This window comes from Rhinolophus ferrumequinum, chromosome 9, assembly GCF_004115265.2.
Source record: "Rhinolophus ferrumequinum isolate MPI-CBG mRhiFer1 chromosome 9, mRhiFer1_v1.p, whole genome shotgun sequence".
NCBI lineage: Eukaryota > Metazoa > Chordata > Mammalia > Chiroptera > Rhinolophidae > Rhinolophus > Rhinolophus ferrumequinum.
Genome location: NC_046292.1, coordinates 34,789,362 through 34,810,226, shown reverse-complemented (window position 1 = coordinate 34,810,226; position 20,865 = coordinate 34,789,362). Strand labels below are relative to the sequence as shown.

Here is a 20,865-nt window from a genome sequence, read left to right as displayed (position 1 = left end):
GTTCTCTGAAGTCACTATTCTTAGTTTCCTGCTTCTACAGAATCTGTTTCCGTTTTATAACTCTATTTTAAGGTGTTTATTACATTGCCAAGAAAAGAGAAAAAAAAAAAAAAACCTTCAGGATGAAATTTCTCTATGCCAAGGAACAGATTTTTTTTCCTTTTACCTTTTTTTTTTTTTTTGCATGCATAGCTCTTCTTTGCTTCTTTCATATCTGTCTTTCTGTCTTTTCATTCTAGTAACCTCACAAGTTTTTTCAGTGGCAACAAGCACTCTCTGGCATGGCCCTTCCTTTTCTTAATACCAAAGATAAGGATTTGCTCAAAAAGAAAAACCATGTGGACAGGGCTTGTCTGGCTCCTGTGTTAGTGAATCAGTTATGTGTTCTTGCTGTGACCTTTCCAAACAGAGAGGTGGAAGAGAAAAGGGTACATAGGTCCAGCTTGTTTAGCTTGGGGCAGTTTGGCAGCGCCCTTGCCAAGTGTAAGCATGGTGATTTCACTTTCTGCTCTACTTTCAGCTTCGTGTCAGTGTGCAGGCCCCAAGTGAACGTTTCCTGGCAGACTCTTTTTTCCTTGGACATTGAGCATCTCAAGTGGAAAAATGTACCTTGTTTGTTCTGTTGAGGTCTGCCTCCACCTGGGGAGTGGTTAAGAGTCCGAGGAACAGAGAGTATTTGAACGTTTCATCTTTAAAGGTCTCAGCAGCAGAGAAGGGTTGGCTTGGGAAAAGAATGTTCCTCTTGCCAAGAGTCCATGCCCCAGCTGTCTGCTAGCTGATGAGTCTGGCTGACAGAGGACCACAGAGTCCTTCCCCTGGTAACTTGGAGTGATTGATCACTGTTTGCATATTTCAACAACAAATTTTTAATCTGTAAGCTTATTGTATATCATCCCCCACCTTTCATGGGTTTCCTTTGCATCTTGTTCCCTGAAGAACTAGGGGATAGGATCTGGATTTTCCATTCAAGTACCTCTTAACTCTACTCAAACCACAATTGGTGCTATCAGAAGAGTACAGCCTCCCAGATGTAGCATGCACGTGGCGGAGGGACTTAACATACCCCCTGAATAACTAGCAGTACGCCAGGGACCGCTGGAGGCAACACAGCAAAGTGGAAATTGCATAGACTTCATACCAGATTTGAATCCAGGGCCTGCCTTGAGCCCTCACTTTCCCTCTCTGAGCCTCAGCTGATATATCTGTAAAATAAAGAGAACAGTACTTTCCAAAGTGATGCTGAGTATTGCATACATAGTGCCTCATTACCAGGGACAGAGAAGGGAGCGCAACAAATTTTAGTCCTGTCTCTTTCTCTCATTTACATATATTATCTCATTCTCTCCTCTCAACAATCCTAAAATGTTTAGTTTCCCACTTTATAGATTTAAAAACTCAGTTTGTGTGGTTTTATACTGTATCCCAAGTATTAAGCAGAGCTTCTGGCACATAATAAGGCCTCAACAAATAGTTCATTAGTAAATGACTGACTGACTGACTGAATGAATGAATGAATGAATGAGTAAGGCGGTCTTATAAGGGTTAAGAATCTTGCCCAAATTTCCACAGCTATTATCCAGATGAGTTAGGACTTAAGGCAGAGCATCACAGAAAAAATCATACAAGGAGACAAAAAAAAAGAACACAGAAATGGGAACAGAAATGCATAACATAATTCATCCCTTTTTATGATTGAGATCACTATGCTTCACAGTTCCAAAAGCATGTTTTAAATATACAAAATCTGAACATGATTTTAAAAACAGACAATAAAACCCCAACCTCAAGTCCCCAAACTTCATACAAGTAGAGATCTGACTAAGGTTCCAGCTTTCTTCATCAAGGCATACTGCCCCAGTGTTGGCCAGGAAAGGATGCTGGCGGCATCTCTGCAGTACTAGTGCCCAGCCTTCAGGGAGAGTGGGGCAGAGACACTTCCCTCAAAAATGACTGGCTTCTGGGCATCCGTCCTGGTCATTACCCTGTGACTTCCGGAAAGGAAAAGGTAATTAGAGACGCTTAGAAAATGAGAATGAAAGAGACAACTGGTGGTTTTTGGAACTTGCTGTGAGACGTTGTGCCTATGGGGCACTTTATAGTCATAGTCTGTTAGACCCCATGACAACCTTATAAAACTCTATTGGACAATTGAAAAACCTGAGAGTCAGAGATTTGCCCAAGGACCCACAGTACCTTGGTAATGGAGCAGTAATTGAATCCAAATTGAATTCAAAGCCTCTGCACTTTTCACTTTTCATTTTGCCTTATAACCTCTTCTGTGCCGTGCCACCTCTCCAGAATGGGTCCCAGAGCCAGAAGTAGAGCTCAGTGATCAGAGACCATGTGGTGGCCCAGCAGTGTGGCAGGATGCTTTCGCAGGGCAGAAGGAGAGTTCTGGCCCGTAACCGACACGGCCTACCAGTTGAGTTAAACTTCACCCTAGCTACTTCATCCAGTCTCACCTACTTTTGTGTGCCTTCCTCCTGTCCGTCCCATGTTTTAGAAAAAAAAATATGCCTCACCCTTAACAGATTAGCTCTTTTTCCTCCATTCTTGCCATTTTTTTCCCATGATAATAAAGGTATGCCTGATCATAAAGAAAAGGATAGGATTTTCAAATTCTGCACTCCAGTTTGCCAACCATCAGCACTAATGGAATACATGAAAAAGAAATAGCAACAGAAAATCTGTTGTATATTGTATATTTGAGTCCTTTTTCCATCATAATATACAAACTCAGAAGTCAAGGACCTTTTGGATTAGCATAATAGGTGGCCCTATTGTGCTGCTAAATGAATTGGTTTTGAGTAAATAGAAGAAAGCCTTCTTTATACTGTGGATTGAATCTAGTCCATTTCCATCCACCACAACATGGGATGAAAATATCAATGAAGTCCAAGGTGCTTTTTGAGATAGTGCCTGCCAGGGTCTCACCTGGACCAATCAAGGTGATCTGGACATCCCTAGAGAATCAGCATGTGACCCTGCAAGGATGAATGCGCTCTCATTTCCCCATCCTTGCTAGAAGGGGACAGATCGCTCGCTCTCAGTGAGGCAAGAATCATACTCAGAAGGAGCCAGAATTGGGGTAGAAATCTGGGGTTAGAGCTCTAGAGTCAAGTCGCCTGAGTTTGACTCCTGGCTCCACTATTTACTCCCATGTGACCTTGGACAAGTTACCTAACATCCCTATGTCATACCTTCAGTTCTTCAACTTTAAAATTAGGCTAACACTAATTACCTACCACCCAGGATAGTTTTTGAGGATTCAATGAGAAATGTCTGTAAAGCTAGGCATAAAGTTCACTGCCATTATTCCTACCCTTATTCTTATTCCTCCAAGCAGGGTAATAATAGCAGGGTAAGAATGAAGGGCAGGAGGTGGGGGGAGCAGATATCTCTGACCAGAGCTCTCCAGTCTTCTTCTGTTCTGGCTCAGAGGAGTTTCCACCCAGGCCATACTATTACAGGTGACTCCCAACAAGTTCCAAGTCTCTGGCCACCAAAAGAGGGGGTAAGACTAGAAATCTGCTTTAACAGTTAGAAACCTCAGAGTGCTTGAAAAATTCACAGTCTCTGGAATGAGGAGGACATTATTTAAGAAACCCCAGATAATGGAGTCAAATCATCAGTGTTCACGGAGTCATTGGCTGCTCAAGCTAGGGAAGCTTGGAATGATAGATACCCTTTCCCCTAAGATCTGGTTCTGATATTTCCAGGTGGGGATTCAGCCTCTGGGAAAAAGGGAGAGGGGATTAAATCCCACAGTTTTTCAGCGGTGCGTTGCCTCAGGAAACTCGGAGGTATAAGGCCTGTGTCCCAGGCTTTGGTTCAGGAAGCCGAGGTTCAAGTCTCCTCTGTGTAACTTAACCAATTCTGTCACCTCTCCAAGTCTTAGTTTCCTCAAAGAAAAGTGGAGATAACAGTGCTGACCTTATGAGGTGTTTTGAAAAGATTAAAGGAGCTAACATGTAAAACAACCAGTACAGTTCCTATCACAGAAGTCAATGATTCTTAGTTCCATTTTCATCCCTTGCCTCTGATTATGTACTGCATTTATGGTGTGGTTAGGAGACATTCTTAAGACAATCAGTTCATGGTTTGCTGTGTGCTTCTGAGATGACTTAACCCTCTGAATGAACATTCTCTTTTGTGGCCAGATGGCAGCCCAGACTTATCAAACAAAAGCCCGAATGACAATCTGGAGTGGACTCTGGCCCTGTAAGGAACTGTCAGGGGCAGCCCCAAGATGCTTAAGATGAACAGAGATGGTGACCAGATAGCAAATGGTCTTTGAATGTAGATGAAGACCAGTATTCAGATCACTCTGTTACCTCCCAAATAACGTTGACATCCTCAGAAGACTAAGGAGCCGCAGCCGTCACCCTAACTGAGGAGGCGGGTGGAGAGTCAATGATTTCCAGCCGACAGTAAGGGAAAAAGGAAGTCTAGCCTTGTAGGATGAGGCGGAATCGTCATCTTGTTTCTGAGGGGCGTGGACTGTGTCATGAGCTTCTTGGTACTATTATCTTATCATGGGTATTGGTGTGTGGCAACTATGTGTGAGTGTCAGCATGACTTTTTCTGCTGTGTGCATTTTTCTGTAATTACTCTATTTTGTTCTCTCTTTATATTTAGAAAAACATTTTGAAAATGTCCACCTGTCTAGTAATGCTAAGGGAAAACTGCAAAAGGGGCTCTTATTGATTTTGGGGCCAAGTGGTAAAAGCCACACATGGTGGAGGCCCAGAAACAGACATATACTCACAAGCAGAAGCTGAGACGCAGAGGCACAAAATAAAGCTCTCGGGACACCTCTCCCTCCTCAACTTTGGGGGCTTTCTTCTCCTCCAGGGTCTATGTTTCAGACATGCACTCCTTCAACCAGTTTTTGTTTAGCATCTCCCATGTGCCAGGCAAGGTGCCAGGATACAACAGTGACGAAAACAGGTTCTCTTTTCTAACGGAGTTTTTTACTCTAGTCACAGAGACAGACAATAACAGAATAAATATGTATTACATACCATGATAAACTCCATGAAGAATAATATAAGGAGCTGCGGAAATACATCCTGTGGAGTGGAATGGGAGGAGGAAGACAGGGAGACTTTCCTGAGGAAGTGACATTTCAGCTGAAAAAAAAATAAAAATAACAGAATGAATTAATGTAATAAGGGAGACCAGAGGGAGCTTCTACAACTAATGGACCCCTCACTGCAATTCATAATTGAGGCAAGTTGTATTCTTCTAAGGTAGAACAATTTTTAAATTTCTTTTTCAAAATCAATTTACATATTGTTCCCTTCTGAAAGTCTCTTCATCAACTCCTTTTGGTCTTCATCCACTGGGAATTCATTTGCTTTGTGTTGCTTATGTAGAGGATATACAGTCAGCTGTCATATCTGAGGGTTTCCATGTATTCAACCAACCTTGGATGGAAAACAGTATTTTCAATCCGCGGTTGGGAATTCTTGGATGCGAAGGGCTGACTGGATGCTTTGTTCTGTGCCGTTTTGTATAAGGGACTTGAGCATCTGCGGATTTGGGGATCCCCACGGGGTCCTGGACCTAGTCCTCCCACAGAGACAGAGGGAGACCTGTACTGTTCCCACAGTAAAATGCTTGGATTCTGATCATTCACGTAACCAACTCCTGCCTATGACCCACCTGAGATCATAACGTAACTGAGGTAGGACTGGGTGAACTTGACCGTGGTCTCCTTGATCTGAACATCAAGCCAAGATGCACATTCACAAGATCCTGGTTACTGTAAATGCTTCTGCATTTTATATCTTATACAATGAATGCAGGTTTTTGTTTTTCCTAAGAAAATACTCAACGAAGTCAGTTTGAAAGAATGAATGGCTCCACATACAATATGTTGGAAGTGTTTGCTGCAAGTTAGGGCAAGGCCAGTAGCCTGAGAGGCTCTTAAATGTGTGAGATCTGAGAGCTTCTTTGGTGGCTGGGACCTGTGTCCACAGGCTCTGGTTTGAAGCCTGTCTGAAAGCATTCCGGGGTGCTTGTTGGATAATTAATTGTCAGTGTTGTTCAGATCATTATATTCAATTTAATTCAATGAACATTTATTGGGCACCCTACCCTCAGCACAGGTATAAGAGCTCCTCTAATAATAACTATAATAATCATGATAATAATAGCAACTATCATTTATTGGGAGCTAGCCATGTGTTAGGCACGGTGCCAAGTATTGTACATGGATTTTCTCATTTAGCCCCCATAACAATCCTATGAAGTTGTATGGATTACTATTCCCATGAAGAAAATGAGGCTTGGAGAGATTAAGAAACGCCTCCATGGCCACACACTTAGTAAGGATAGGCCTCACTTTTTTATTGGCCTGGGATTTGTATCCAGGGCCTAAGATTACAACATGCCATCTTCTTTTCACGTTGGTATGTCATATTTCATATGAAGAAATTGTGCCTCGGAGAGGTTACATAGATATTTCAGAGTCCTATTTTCCCTGAAAATAATATCTATGCCTTGTCGAGAATGCCTATATAACTAGCATGTTACCTGAAAACCTTCCAACTCAGAGGTGCTCAGCAGAGCGGGACATTTTTTAAGGTCCAGGTATTCCTGGTATACAGAGAGGGTCAAAAAATCCTGCCCTGATTCTCACAACACCTTCAGAAGGTATGTATCAGTAGTCTCATTTTACAGGTAAGAAAACTGAGGCTCAGGGAGGTGAACTGTGTTGCCTGAAGTCACAGCAAAGATGTGGTAAAGTCAGGACTGAACCCCTGGCCTGAGTTCAAAGCCCACACTGCTTTAGCCCTCCAAGCCGTTACCTACACAACAAGTTGGCATTCCCTCTAACTCCAGGCAACATTCACTGGCCTGTGAGCTGGTATTCACCGAGCTCCTCTCTTTCCTTCCTTTCCCCTCTCTTCTACCTCTTTCTTCCCCTGCCCCAAACCCCACAACCAAACTCAACCAGACTTCATGAGCAGCGGTTCCCATGGATGCATGGGGCTGATGCCCCAGCTCTGGGGTGACAGCACCCAGCTCAGGGCAGGGCTCGCCAGGGGCCTCCTGACCATTACCAACGTTTCTTCCTGACACCAACCTGAGAAGACAGTGGCCCTGAGCCCACAGCTCAGCAACTTACTTCTCTGGGCAAAAGTTTAAAACAATAAATAAATAAATAATTTAAAAAGCAAATACTTGAAAAGTCAAATTATGTATCACAGGAAATAGAGGCAAACCATGAAAAAATGTGGTCAGTTATTAGCAAAGAGGTTAAAAAGACACGCTCCAATTGCTTTAAATATTCACAGAACCCAGGTCTCCTTAAAATAGTTTTGCAAAGTACATCGAGAATTCCATGAAGTAATATGAAACACAAGCCCCACAGCTGCCACTGAACATGCTTCAGCTGGCTACACCGAGTGAGCTTGACAGTAACCCAGGGCTCTGCAAAACTGAACAGGAAAGCACAATGGAGACACAGTTGCAAAGCTGCCCCAGATGTGTACATTTTCTGCTCCATTAAAATGACTTGGATGAGAGGCAAAGCACATTTGGCCCCCAGAAAGGGAGTTAGGGGAGGGGCAGGGAGAGGACAGGCGGTGGCCTCATCACAGGCCTCCCACTCCCCAGTCTTGCCTACCCTCCAGGACCTCCCCCACACCGCTTCTAGTCTACACGTGGGAAATGCAAACACGACCCCAAAACCTTCCAGGGCTCCCTAGAGCCAAACTGCTTGTCATGTCTCAATTGTCTTAACTCTATCATGGGGTTAATAAAACCTGTTTCAAGGGTTCTGTGTGAAATTAATTGAGATCACAGATACTCAGTGTCTGCCATGCAAGGTTTATACCGTGTTTCCCCAAAAATAAGACCCAGCCAGACCATCAGCTCTAATGTGTCTTTTGGAGCAAAAATTAATATAAGACCCGGTCTTATTTTACTATAAGATAAGACCGGGTCATTAATATAATATAATATAATACCGGATCTTATGTTAATTTTTGCTCCAAAAGACGCATTAGAGCTGATGGTCCAGCTAGGTCTAATTTTCGGGGAAACAAGGTAGTATTCTTGGGAGGAAAAGTAGATGCCACAATGATTATCACTGAACCCACGTCATAGGAGGAAAGATGGGTGAAGGAAGTGAAGATGTCTGGACACAAGACAGATGAGACCCTAAGGAGACAGGATCCTAAGTTTTCCCACATCTGCAGGGCTGACATGAGACTCTTGGTGGTGAACCTAGTAAGGTGGCTAAAAGGTAGAAGCTTCTGCCTCACTCTAAGTAATACCTTTCTAACAGTCAGTAGTGTCCAAAAGTTAAGGGGTGGTAGTAAACTTGCTGACGTTAGGGCTTTATAAGAGGTGCTTGGACGAGCATTTGGCAGGGATATTGGAGAGGGGATTCAACCATGATTGGTTGAATTTGCCACTTTTAACTACCTCTGAAATCTGCACTTTTGAACTGTCTTTACTTGCCAATCAATGCATCATCAACATCTTGAGTTTCTGGTATGTGTAAAGCCTGGCGCTATGGTCTCTGGGTCAAAGAGGTACCTGACCCAGTTTTCACTAGGGCAGAGGAAGCACTTAGTAGGTTCTCCATGACGCTGTGTTACAAGACTGACTGTGAGAGTCACACAAGAAGGAGAAACGCTGGCTATCTTTCAGTTTCTCTTAGGCTGCCCAGGGGTGTTTCTTTGAGTATCCTATACCTGTCACATCTTCTCTGGAATCCATTCTCCACACCTACATGCCAAATGTGTTTGAGTCTGTGTTTACACCGTTGGCATACATGTCACTGTTTATTCTTGTCTTGTTCTGGGTCTTTGGGAAATGGAACTGCCCCCTTATGAGAATTATTTACACGGACTTGGGCGGGGAATCTGTTTGAACTTGAGTGTGCCGTGGTAGTTACTATGTCCAGGAATGTGTCTGTCTTACAAGGAGTGCAAATCAGTGTTTCACCCGTTGGTCACTGATTGGAATAGGTAAGACAGATCTGGGATTCAGCTCCAACCCTGAAAATAGGGGACAAATATGCAAGAAAAACCATGCAAGAGGTTTGCTATTCGTGCTCTCGGTGTCTTTCTTTAATGCATTTGTTCTATAAGCATTTACTCTCCAGCCCTGTGCTAGGAAGCTGGAATGCTGAGCTTACTCAGCCTGTTTGTCAACCCTCAAAGAGCTTTTTCTAATGATGGAAGATAAAAGGTACTGGGACAGAATAGTAGAAAGAGACAGCCTGTGCTTGAGGAGAGTCAGAGGTTAAAGAAGGCTTTGCAAAGAAGATGACATTTGAGCTGGTCTTCAGGGGAAGTTGAGGTCACCATGCCCTCCAGAAGGAAGGACATCCCAGTATGAGGACAGAGCGAACACAAAGGCTTGGGACCTCATAAAACGTGCTATCTTGGGAAATGTCAAATAGTTTAATGTGTCTAGCGTGTACTGTGTCTGGGAAGGTGGTAAGAGATGAGATTGGTAACATATGTTTTGGGGTTACCCTCTTTTAGATGGGAATGGCGGTTGGCCATGCTGCTACTTGAGATTATTTTGCAAACATAGTTTGGCGTTTCATGGCCATTTCATTAACTATGGCCAACTCTGCACGATCCATCTTGTGAATTATCAGAAGTCTTGCCATACATTATTTCCCCTTGACGACCATAGGAATGTATTCTTAAAATCTCACTTAAGATCAGTCCAAAGAAACCATAATTACGAAGGTAAATCTGCTGGAACAATTCAGATTGCTTCCTCTTTTACCCATAAGGGTGTGGGGCATGGTAGGACCACCATCTGCATGAGGACAACTCATGGTCATGTCCGACTGTCACTGCATATATACCAGAAGCTTGGGGTAAGGGGATTTGACCTGACCCTGTACGTTTGGATCTGGGAGGTATGTGTTGATGGGCTTCACCTGTCTAATGTACTCCCCAAATCACAGTACAATAATTTGGGGGGTGGTTTATCTACTTCATCATTAGTGTAGCTGATCAGAAATGTGAGCATCGTGCTTTAAAAAAAAATGTTTAATGCTTTCTGATTATGAAGTAATACCTGCTTTTTGTGGAAAATAGTTAAATATAAATTTATACATATAAAACAGAAAGAAAAACAAAATCACCCACCACTACTAAGAAAGCAACAACATTTGGGTGCATTTATTTTGTTTTACTTACAGGTTGAATTCATTAAAATGAATTTTTAAAAATACGTAACATTTAATTGAGTCCGCCCCTCCATTAAGCATTCCTCTATGAGAACACTTTTCTCCCTATAACATAATTACTTATACTTTTTTAATACTCCCAGACCAGATTGTACGGATTTGGAGGACAGCTAAAGTGTGTTATTCATGTAGTGACCTAATTTTGGCACAGGAATCTAACACCGAGACTCAAGTTCTGATACACGGCCGAACACTGCAAAGGAATCCCGGCGTGTGCCCTGCGGAGCAGGCCTGCTCACCTCTCCCACCACTGCCCAGCCCAGAATCTGGCATGGAGTGTACGCCCAAGGAATATCGGTTGCTTGAATAAATGAATGAATGACTGGATGGCTGGGTGAATGTGGATTTTTATTCCATTCTTCACCCAAAATTCATCGAGTCCCTACCAAGTGCAAGGTCTGGGCTAGGCAATGGGGATATAAGTTGCCATATCTGATACAAAGCCCACCCTCTTGGAGGCATCAGTGTGAGGGTGCTGACCCCCTCTGATGTGGGATGGGGTTCCTATGAATGTGAGCCCCATTGGCCTTTCAGCTCCTGTTCATGGCATGACTGCGGGGTGGGGAGACCCCAAACCCTCCAGGATCTCTTCTGCCTATGATATTAGGGACAGAGCCAAGGCTGCCATTCCAGAGTCCCTGAACTCTTCAAGGTGCTCCAGAAATGTGCAGCTAGCCCTGGGCTAGCCCTCCTCGGAACACTCCTCCCCTTCCCACTTCATTCCAACTGGCCCCGGTTCAGAACAGGCGTGTTGTGGAGGGGTGCTTCACTGGAGGAAGACTAAGGGGAGAGGGGCACGACTGCTACTCTGGAAGAGAGCAGCCCTTGACAAACCTTCCACCACCGCAGCCGGCTGGTCCAACTGGAAATCCCAGATAAGCCCTAGTTCTGTTCAGAACTAGTTTGGCAGCTCTGGGGGAACGTTTCTGGCTAACTGACCCTCCCCACAGAGGGAGCTGGCAGTTCTGCAAAAAAGAAAAGAAAAGCAAACTAAAGGGGCAGAGAGGCGTGGCTAAAATGATTTGAAACACTCCAAAATTCTGCTGGCTTGCAAGTGCAAGTTTACAGTTGAAGATCCGAACAAGACTGTCACACACACACACACACACACACACACACACACATTCATTTTCTCACACTCTCCCCTTTTTTGCAATATGGTTTTGTTGCAGTGCAATTTGTTTTGCAGCGCTATTATTGAAGCAATATAATCCTGCCAGCAGCGCGACTTTCAGTCAATGCATTTTTTTCTGCAATGCCATTATTATTAACAATTATTATTATTACTGTTGTTGTTGTTGTTGTAATTCAATCTTTCTGCCCTTTCCCCTTCCTACTCGAAACGCGTTCCGGCTGTGATTGCTCGGGTCTGACTTTGCGAGTGGCAGTGCGCTTCCAAACCCCCCTCGTCCGCCCCCGGTCCCCCTTTCCCCTCCCTCTCTTTTCCGCGCCCAGGCCAGAGCAGCCGATTGGCAGAGCGGTGCTTTCAGGAACAATAACAGTGGGGGGACCCCGGGGCCCGGGGAGCCGCCCCGCCCCCCGGCCCGGCGAGGCTCGCGCCCGCGCTGGGTCCCCACCTCCGTGCCCGCCCCGCGGGCTGAGCGGCCCAACGGGGGCCCGCCCCCGGCGCCCACCATGTACGCCTTTGTGCGGTTCCTGGAGGACAACGTCTGCTACGCGCTGCCCGTGTCGTGCGTGCGCGACTTCAGTCCCCGCTCGCGGCTGGATTTTGACAACCAGAAGGTGTACGCCGTGTACCGGGGCCCAGAGGAGCTGGGCACCGGGCCCGACAGCCCTCCGCGCGCCCCCCGCGACTGGGGAGCGCTGCTGCTCCACAAGGCCCAGATCCTGGCGCTGGCAGGTGAGCGAGCGGGCTGGGAAGGACGGTGGGACCCGGGTGGGGGCCGGGACCCGGGGAGGGGGCCAGGCGCTGGGGCGGAGGGGTCCGGGGGGAGCCACTGCTTGCGCCGGCCTCCTCCCGCCCCCTAGGCTTTTCTTTGGGGGACGGGGTGTCTCTAAAAGGCCAGACCAGTTAAAAATACCGGATGGTCCCCTTTGTCTTCCCGGCTCCCCGACACTCCCGCGCTGTCAGTCTGTCTCCATCTCTGTTTCTGTCTATTCCCCAGACTCTTGTCTCTTCACTTTCCCCTTCTCTCCCAGCCTGTTTGTACTTTCTCTGTCTCTCACCTCTTTACCTCTCATCCAGTTTCTTCCCTCTATGTTCCTTGGGTGTCTTTAAGTTTCTCTAGCCATCTGTCTCTCTCCCTTTAAGGCCCTTGGTACCTCCTGGGAGTGAGAGGCAAGGCAGATATTGTCAGACTCTTCTAGGTGGGAGTCCCTCTTCACAGAGGGAAGCTATGACATCCTTGTCCCATCAATGGACAGCATGAGGTGGCCTTGATCACCGGCCAGCGCGCTCTCTGGCCCCTCCCTCGCCAAGTGGTGGAGATTAGGGGGTAGTGGTCCTCAGCTTCCCTCAGCCTCCACACCCCTTTTGACTCCCCCGGAAAGAGTTTCTAGGGACGGCTAAGATCGGACCTCCCACTCCGGCTTTCCTAGGGCCCTGAAAAGCAGGCAGGGCAGGTGGTCTCATCCCCATTTGACAGATGAGGCTACTGGGATTCACCTGGGGGTGGGACAAGACCCCCCTCCCTCTTCAGCCTCCTACACTGAGTTCTTTTGGCCATGCTGGGGCACCTTGTCCTTTGTAAAGAGAATGCAGTGGACCCTCTTTCCTAGCTACTTGTAGGAGGCTTGGGTATAGCCGGGAGAGGAAGAGGGAAGTAGCACTTCCGTTTTGGGGAGCAGCCTTAAGCTGCTGCTGGTAAGGAGGGTGTATCTTACAGGGGGTGAGAGCCATCCTGCCCTCCACATGGAAGGGAAGAGCAGGCGTTAGGAACTGAGTGAAGCTGTTGCTAGTATTTTGTGGTTTTGAGTCCTTTCCTGTTTTTTCCAACTTCCTTTGCCTTCTCACCCTTAGCCTAACAGATAGATCCAGCATGTATCATATTTAAATTTGGCAGATTAGGAAACTGGCAAGAAACAGAGAAGTGACTTGCCCAGGGCCGCTGGCAAATTAGCAGGACATTAGGGCTCTGGCTCATGACTTGTTCCTGTTGCCTCTGGAAAGTATGTCGGTTTGCATGAGTTGAGAAGTGGAAACTGATCAGCACCTGGGGCCCTTTTTGACAGACTGTATCCTCTCCACCTGCTGGACGAGCCCTGGGGCACAGGGGTGTAGATCCTCTCTCAACACCTGGGGGCACCTGGGGCCAGTAAAACAGAATGAGTGAGAGTATGTAGAAAAGGGAAATCTTTGTGACGGATTAGGTTTTATTTTATTTATATTGCTTACTTTTAATTACCTGAGGGAAGGGATTAGGAGTTACTCCCCAAGAGTGTAGACCTGAGGAAGTTGTAACTAGATTATAACCTTAGCTCCCCTTTGACTGGAAGAAAAGAAAGCATGCTTCCTGGTGATTGAATTTAGTCCTGTATCTGGAACGGCCTTGGGAGAGGGGAAGTGATGTCTGAAGGAGTCAGTGGTATGTCTGTATCTTAGTGTGTAGGGGTTGTTTTCCTCTTTTAGAGATCGTCCATCCATTTATTCACTCAGCAATCATAAGCACTGTGCTTGGCTCTTCAGGCACTGCTCAGAGGCTGCTCAGGCAGGTGGCAACCCCCACTGACATTGATTTTAAAAATCAGTGGAAGTCCTCATAAGTAAGACCCATGTCATTATTGGTCTGAGGACCATGAAATTTGAATCTATAGACAATTCATCCCCCAAATTAGAATGTTGACAAATCTCTGGGGTGATTTTAAAAACCAAGGCAACATCTGGAAATTGACAGAGTAGATCCAGAGAAGAAGTGTAGCACCAGTTTGAGCAAAGTGAGTTGCAAAGCGCTTTCCCCCACCCCTCTTGTTTTTTATCTTGGGAGGAGAAAGGGGGAAAAAAAAAGAAAGATACACTTGAGGTTGGCCAGACCACACTTTGAATTCCAATCAGCTGGTTAATTTTTAAATTGGAGCCTCTGCCCTGGCTGCAGACCTGATTGGAAGCGCCAGGGTGGGTCTGGGACTTCTTTTCTGCAGGAAGAAGTGTCCTGTGTGGCTTGTAGCCCCATCCTGACTCAGTCAGATGGGGTAGCTCTGAGAATTGCTTGCGGTGACATCATCTTAAAGAGCTCATCTTCTGCCATCCCCTAGATGTGACTACAACTGTGTGTGGCACCAAATGTGAGGACGTGATCCCTCAAGGGGAGCAGAGATGGCTCTATGTTTGTGAATTAGCCATGGGTAGTTAATCCACGTCTGGTCCCAACAGCAGGGTTTCCGAGGCACTTTCGGGGCTGCTTGATGGCTTTTGGTGAGAAGTGTTGTTACTTTACTGAGTATTTTCGCCATTGTGCCAGGCCAACCCAGAGCTACCATCGCGAGTACCTCGTCTGGTGTTCAGGAATAGTCAGAGCCGACTGCCCTGGGACTTTGCACTTTTCCAGCACGTGGTAGTTAACACCACGGTTTCACTGAGTCAGACCCTAGTATAACCCTCTTCTCACCAAACTCATTTCATTCAAGAAAAAAAACACCTTTCGTTCACAGTCTCGCTGTGTGCCTGTGCGTCATCTTTGTTGTTCTCCCCATGACCCTGTTGGTAGAGATTGCTCTTGTTAGGATTTCCATTTCATAGATGAGGACACTGAGGCCCAGAGACTTGTCTGCAGCGCACAGCTAATAAATGGCAAAGCCAGGCTTGGACCCCAGGTCGTCCCGTATCACACCCCTACCTGGCAATCTCCTTTGTAAAGTAGTTGATGCCCCATTCGCCACACAGCCTGCTTGAAAAGAGTGAAGGGAAACGGAAGAACTGTCCGTGAAGCTTTAAAGCTCAAGGTGGGTTTCGAGCCAGAGAACCCTTTTAGTCTGAGTTTTCTCCTCTCTCACCAGCCTCCCTCCTACAGAGCACACACACCTTGCCCTCTGCCTTCACATGTCCTTTTGCTGAGGAAATCTCAAAGGAGCTATCACCCGCCATGGAGAGTCCACAGACCTCAAGACTTGCCCTCAGACTGGTCTCTCCTTACTAATTCTCATTTATTTGCCAAACAGGTTGTGAAAGTGAGAGCTACCCATTTGGAGAGCTCGCCATTATCTAACTGCAATCCAGCCTGCTACTGGGGGCTCATGGTATTGAATTTTGGGTGTTTCTACAGGGTTAAAACTGGTCTCTCTGGACTCAGAATCTTAATTCTATGCTGTTCTATCCAGGCACCTATGCTGTAGTACTATTTAGGTGTTATGTAGTATTGTACAGAATATTTAGCTAAATATTCCCTTTGTGTCCAGTGTTCCTTACTGCTTCCCATATGCCAGGCCCAGGGCTGTAACAAGCGAATACACTAGTGCACCAACACATCTGACGTCCTGGGATGGAAATGCAGCATGACCCAGGGGAGACAGAGCTAACTTTTTAGGCCCTGCTGTGTAAGATCTCTGTCGGGGGCAAGGTGATGAAGAAGAAACCGGCATGGTCCTCAGGGAGTCTGTAGTCTGTGCGCCCAGCATAAGTGCAAAACAGGGTGAAGCCTGGCACACAGAAGGGGGCAGTGCTAGGTGGGCTCTGTCGCTTATCTGTTACGTCCTTCTGTGCCAGCTCCATGGCCACGGCCTGCAGTCAGGCCATCACCAGCTTTCACTCCTCCAAACCAGTGCAGCAGTCTCCCAGCCGCTCACCCAGTCTATTTTCCAGGTCGCTGTCTGAATAATCTTCTAAAACACAGTCTTAGAACCGTCCCAGCTCCCGCTGCCTTCAGAGTGAAACTTCAGCCCCCAGCCCCACCTCACTTCTCCAGCTCTGCCCACCCTTCCCGCTTTCTCTAGATCTGCGGTATTTCTTGCCATCTTGAGAACATACCTTTAGGTGTCTCTTTGAGCCAATCAGGATGGATTAATCATTGTGCAAGTGGGGCCTCTGCCCACAAAGCTCACCTTCCAGTGGGGAAGGCAGACATGCGACATGTTTGTGGTCCCAGAAACTGAGGGCTGCGATCCATGACCGAGGGGCGTTTGGATCTTAGCAGTTTGCGTCTTGTTTTGGTTAGTAGTTAATGTGCCTATCCTACGAGACAGTGGCCTCCCCCACGGCCAGGGACTGCCCACCTTGCCTGGTATCCGCACTTCCTGACACAGAGTCCTCAGCTGTCAGCCCATGTTGAACTCGGGAACTTTGGGGAGACAGGTGCGTTTTTTAGGCTTGGGGAGAGGAAGTAGAGGGGACAGAAACCTCTGTAGCAGCAACATGTTTTTCAGAACACAAACCTGCAGTGGGATTTTGAGGTTTCATTCAACTTTGTTCATCTGGAAAAAGTCAACATTCTTTATCACTCCCTTGACTAGAAGAAACCCCACACTGGGGGGAAATAGCTTCCAAAAGCCACGTTCTTCTTGCTTTGGTAATTTTAGCTCATTCAGGGCTCAGGTCCCAGCTTGGCATTGTCGGTCCAAATAGATCAATTGCTCCAGAAATGCTTTGGAATGTCTACAAAGTTAGCAGCGGAGCAGGGGACTGGCCGATTTCATATGCAAAGATTGTTGCATGTCATCAGTGAGAGACTGCCAACAAAAGGATTTATTTTTTAAAAAAAAAGGCAAGTAAAAACTTTTAATTTAGGTTTTGACATCTAAGATTGGAACTTGCCTGCTGTCATCTGTTGCAGATTCTACTGAAATGTTAACCATTGAAGGTTCAGTCTGATGTGATTTGTCTTGTTCAAAAACCACATATTTGTTACAACTAAATGGTATGTGTTACAGAGTACTTTAGAGCTCTGGTTTACAGGATGAAAGGAAAGAAATGCCCCAGGCAAGCTTAGGTCTTGCTTTATTTTGTGGTGTTTTGTTATTCAAGAACACACTAGTTTTTATTTTAAAAAACATACCAGAAAAGTGGAATTCTAATTTAGATCGTTGACTCCAAGATAAAGTCCCTTTCTACTGTGCCTGCCTGCTCTGTCTTATGAGCCCCTTAGAGAGGTGTGTGTACTTTTACATTTTAAAATGCTTACCAGCAAAGCATACATATCCTGAAAAAGTCTTCTCTGGTTCAGTTAAATTCTGCAGATAGTGAGTTATACTAGGTGGTCAGCATTGTACTGGAGGGAAACGCAGGAGGAGTGGGCATTGTTTTTCACCTGAAATGACTAATTTACTAAATATTAAGTACTTACCAGATTCCAGGTTCAATGCTAGGAATTTCCGTATACTCTGTCTACAGCCTTGGGAGACGGGGCTTCTTGTTATCCCAGGAGAAGAGAGCTACTCCGACAATTGTTTGGTGGGTCCTATCAGTGCCAGGCAGTGGGCAAAGTCTGCCCACGTGCACAAGTCTTGTGCGGAAGTGTGGGCCAGTTCAGTCCAAAAGGAAGATACCAAAGCCAAGGTAGCGATGGTCGTGATGGATCTGAGATTTATGAAGAAAGGCGAATCCGTGGGCTTGGGAACCGACTAGTTGTGGTGTGGTATGTGTTCATGATGTGATCTGGGCGTCCCTCCCTCCACGGACATAGTTGCTTAGAAGGGGAGATGATGAGTTTAGTTGGAAACATATTAAGTCTTAGGGAGGCCCACGGGACATCTGGGCAGATTCTCCAGGAGAGCGCTCAGGCATGTGGCCCAAGGTTCAGGAGAGCGCTGGGAAACTTGGCTGAAGCCCCCAATGTGGAAGTCATTAGCCAGGGGAGGGCAGAGGTCACCGTGGGCGAGGGTACAGAGTGAGAGAAGCACGCAGAGCAGCGGTCTTCCGAACACTGGCTTCTCAGAGCTCAGTGAAGAAGAAGAGCCCGAACAAGGTGACTGGGAAGAAAGGATATCAGTTGATGACCAGAAGAGATGGATGTCCTGGAAATCAAATGCGGCAGGTCTTTGGATCCCAAATCTAGACTCGTTTCTTTTAACTGCTCAGCAACTGTTTTTCACTCTGAGCTCACTGGTGGGACATAGGATAGGATAGCTAAATACTACACATAAGCCAGAGAAGAAAAAATTTGCGTGGATGATGCTTTGGTAGTTTTCAATGTCTGAGTTTTGCCCCAGTGGAGGATCAGACCTGCTCTTTGGGGTCCAGAAAGCAGAGTTAGGTCCAGAGAATGGAATGCATAGGGATTGGCGGGAACAATGTAGTAATAACAGAGAGAGCAGATGAGCGATGGAAAGGGACTGCAGCACGGTGATGACCTCCCTGTCGCCGGAGGTGGCGGGCAGGTCAGGGATTTTCTGGACTAGAATCCTGCCCTGTTAAGAGAATTTGGTTTTATGACCTCTGGGCCCCTTCCTTAATAGGAAGAAGTGTTAGCTGAAATAAGATAGGCTTTGAAGTCAGACAGTCTGGGTTGAAATCATGACGTTACTACTTATAAGCTGTGTGACCTTAGGGAAATCACATCTCTGAGTTTCGGGTGCTCACCTGTAACATGGAGATACTAAGCACCTTGCCCGCTATGTTATTTAGCAAGGTAATATGGATAAGCGTCTGGCGCATAGTAGGTACTTATTAGATATAGGCAGCTGTTAAGGATGGCAGTGGCTAAGAGTCACTGAGAGAACAGCTTGCTTAGTTGTGGGAGCCACCCTTTGTGGAAAGGAGAGATCTGAAGGAACAAGCAAGCGCATGGAAGGACCAGACAAGTTTAATTTTTTTTTTTTTTTAATTTTAACTTTTGTGTGTTTTCACAAACGGCTTATCATCTCCACCCATGTTTTGCCCCGGTGTGACCCTACGCTGGCGCTACTTCACGCTGGCAACAGCCTGGTGAAGCACATGAGGGTGGCTAGACAAATGAGCTAGCAGGATGAGGGTCCTAGTTTTGTCGGTGCCCCAGCCCTGTGCCAAGGCCAGTGAGGCAGTGGGACTGAGAGCACAGCTGCCTGCTGAAACCTGGGAGCCTCTCATTCTTCTCCTTTCTGGATGGTCTCTGCAGAACATGTCTTCTCATATGTGCCCACCTGGGGGGATTAGATCACTTGCTCTTACCCTGCACTACACAGAGGGGGGTCCCTGTGGCTGGAACGACCTGGTGAGGTTCTAGTCCTGTCCTTGTGTTTTGCAGGACAGAAAACGGAGAGCAGGCGACTGGGCACCCAGCAAGCTAGTTACAGAGCCTGGCCTTGAACTAATGTCTCCTGCTTTCTCTGTGCCATACCACAGCGGGCCACGCTTCTTTCTTGTTGTCTTGGCTGGATACAGCCCTTGAAACTTGAGAATTTTGTCTGTTTTGGATTTTATTAAGACAAACACCATAGGCCAGAGAATGCGACGTGCGTGTCTTCTCTGTGGCTTGTCTGTTTTTAATGCAAACATAAGACTTTACAGGATTTTTGAACAGATGAAAAACTTTAAACTCGCATATAGATATTTTTAAAACAAGACCAAGCCTTTGTAAAACATTTTATGTTTAGCCTTTCAGAATTTCATCCTAGCTAACAAGCCTACACCAAATTAATCTTTCTGATGTTGGATTCTTTAAATTATCCAGCATGATTATATGTAAAATGGGAATCAAGACAGCGCCTCTTCTATTTCCACTGTATACTGCAAATTCTTCATGGCTGTCTTCCCTTTTGAAGATAGACTCGCATTTGGTTTCTTGTCAGACTGCCTGTTTTCTAAAACACTTTGCTTATTACCAGGTCTCCATTTCTCCACCCCAGGTTAGTGGGATGTGTCTCCCTCTCGGGTTAGTAACAAGTACCAAGTTCTTCCATATTTTCGAAGAGCAGCTTTTACCATATGTTATGGCTTTGCATAGGGACTCTATATGAAGATTATTTAGAGCCTGGTAGCCTTGATCAGTTTGTAGTTCAGGAGTTTGGCGTCCAGTCGTGTTTGTATCGTGCTTAGTTCAATTTAGGACTTGATCACAGCATTCTCCTAGAATATAGGCAAGGTCTTAGAAGAAAGGCGAGCACATCTGCAACAACATGGATGGATCTTGAGATCATTATGCTGAGCGAAATAAGTCAAAGAGTCGAGAACCATATGATTTCACTGATGTGTGGTATTAAAACTGAAAACAACAAAGGAACAAGACAAACAAATGAAGAAACAAAAACTCATAAACACAGACAATAGTTTAGTGGTTACCAGAGGGTAAGTGGGTTAGGGGGGTGGTAGATGAGGGTAAAGGGGATCAAATATATGGTGATGGAAGGAGAACTGACTACGTGGTGAACCCACAATGTGAGATATAGAAGATGTATTACAGAATCGTACACCTGAAATCTATGTAACTTTACTAACAATTGTCACCCCAATAAACTTTAATTAAAAAAAAAAAAGAAAGAAAGAAAGGTGGGCACTTCAGAAGTTACATCGATACACTCACAGTTATATATGTGCCTTTTACTTCAGTTGAGGAAGTTATAGCAACTTGGTAATTTTTGTCTTGTTCCTGTAGGATAATTAGATGACAGGAACAGGACCCGAGTGTCACACAGATGTGATTTGAAATTCTGGCTCTACTAGTTAATGGCTTTATGTCTTAGACAAGCCACCTCACTTCTTTGAGCCTCAATTTCTACTTCAGTAGAATCATTATGGGAATTAATATAGTGATATTAATGAAGAATTTGAC

The 20,865-nt window shown here is 45.8% G+C and overlaps 2 protein-coding genes across 7 annotated transcripts in view; both read left to right on the top strand.

Moving 5' to 3' along the window:
- Positions 1-20,865, top strand: part of AGBL4 (AGBL carboxypeptidase 4) — a 1,100,555-nt gene that overhangs the window by 848,601 nt on the left and 231,089 nt on the right. The gene's annotated exons all lie outside the window — the stretch shown is intronic.
- Positions 1-20,865, top strand: part of BEND5 (BEN domain containing 5) — a 100,253-nt gene that overhangs the window by 40,358 nt on the left and 39,030 nt on the right. Inside the window, exon 2 of one of the 5 annotated variants that reach the window (XM_033114113.1) lies at positions 10,383-12,092. In XM_033114113.1, the coding sequence (XP_032970004.1) occupies positions 11,487-12,092 (606 nt within the window). In that variant the 5' untranslated portion in view covers positions 10,383-11,486. Of the gene's footprint in view, positions 1-8,028; positions 12,093-20,865 lie in introns of those variants that run through there. The other 4 variants (XR_004423849.1, XM_033114116.1, XM_033114114.1 and 1 more) reach the window with 4 other exon arrangements.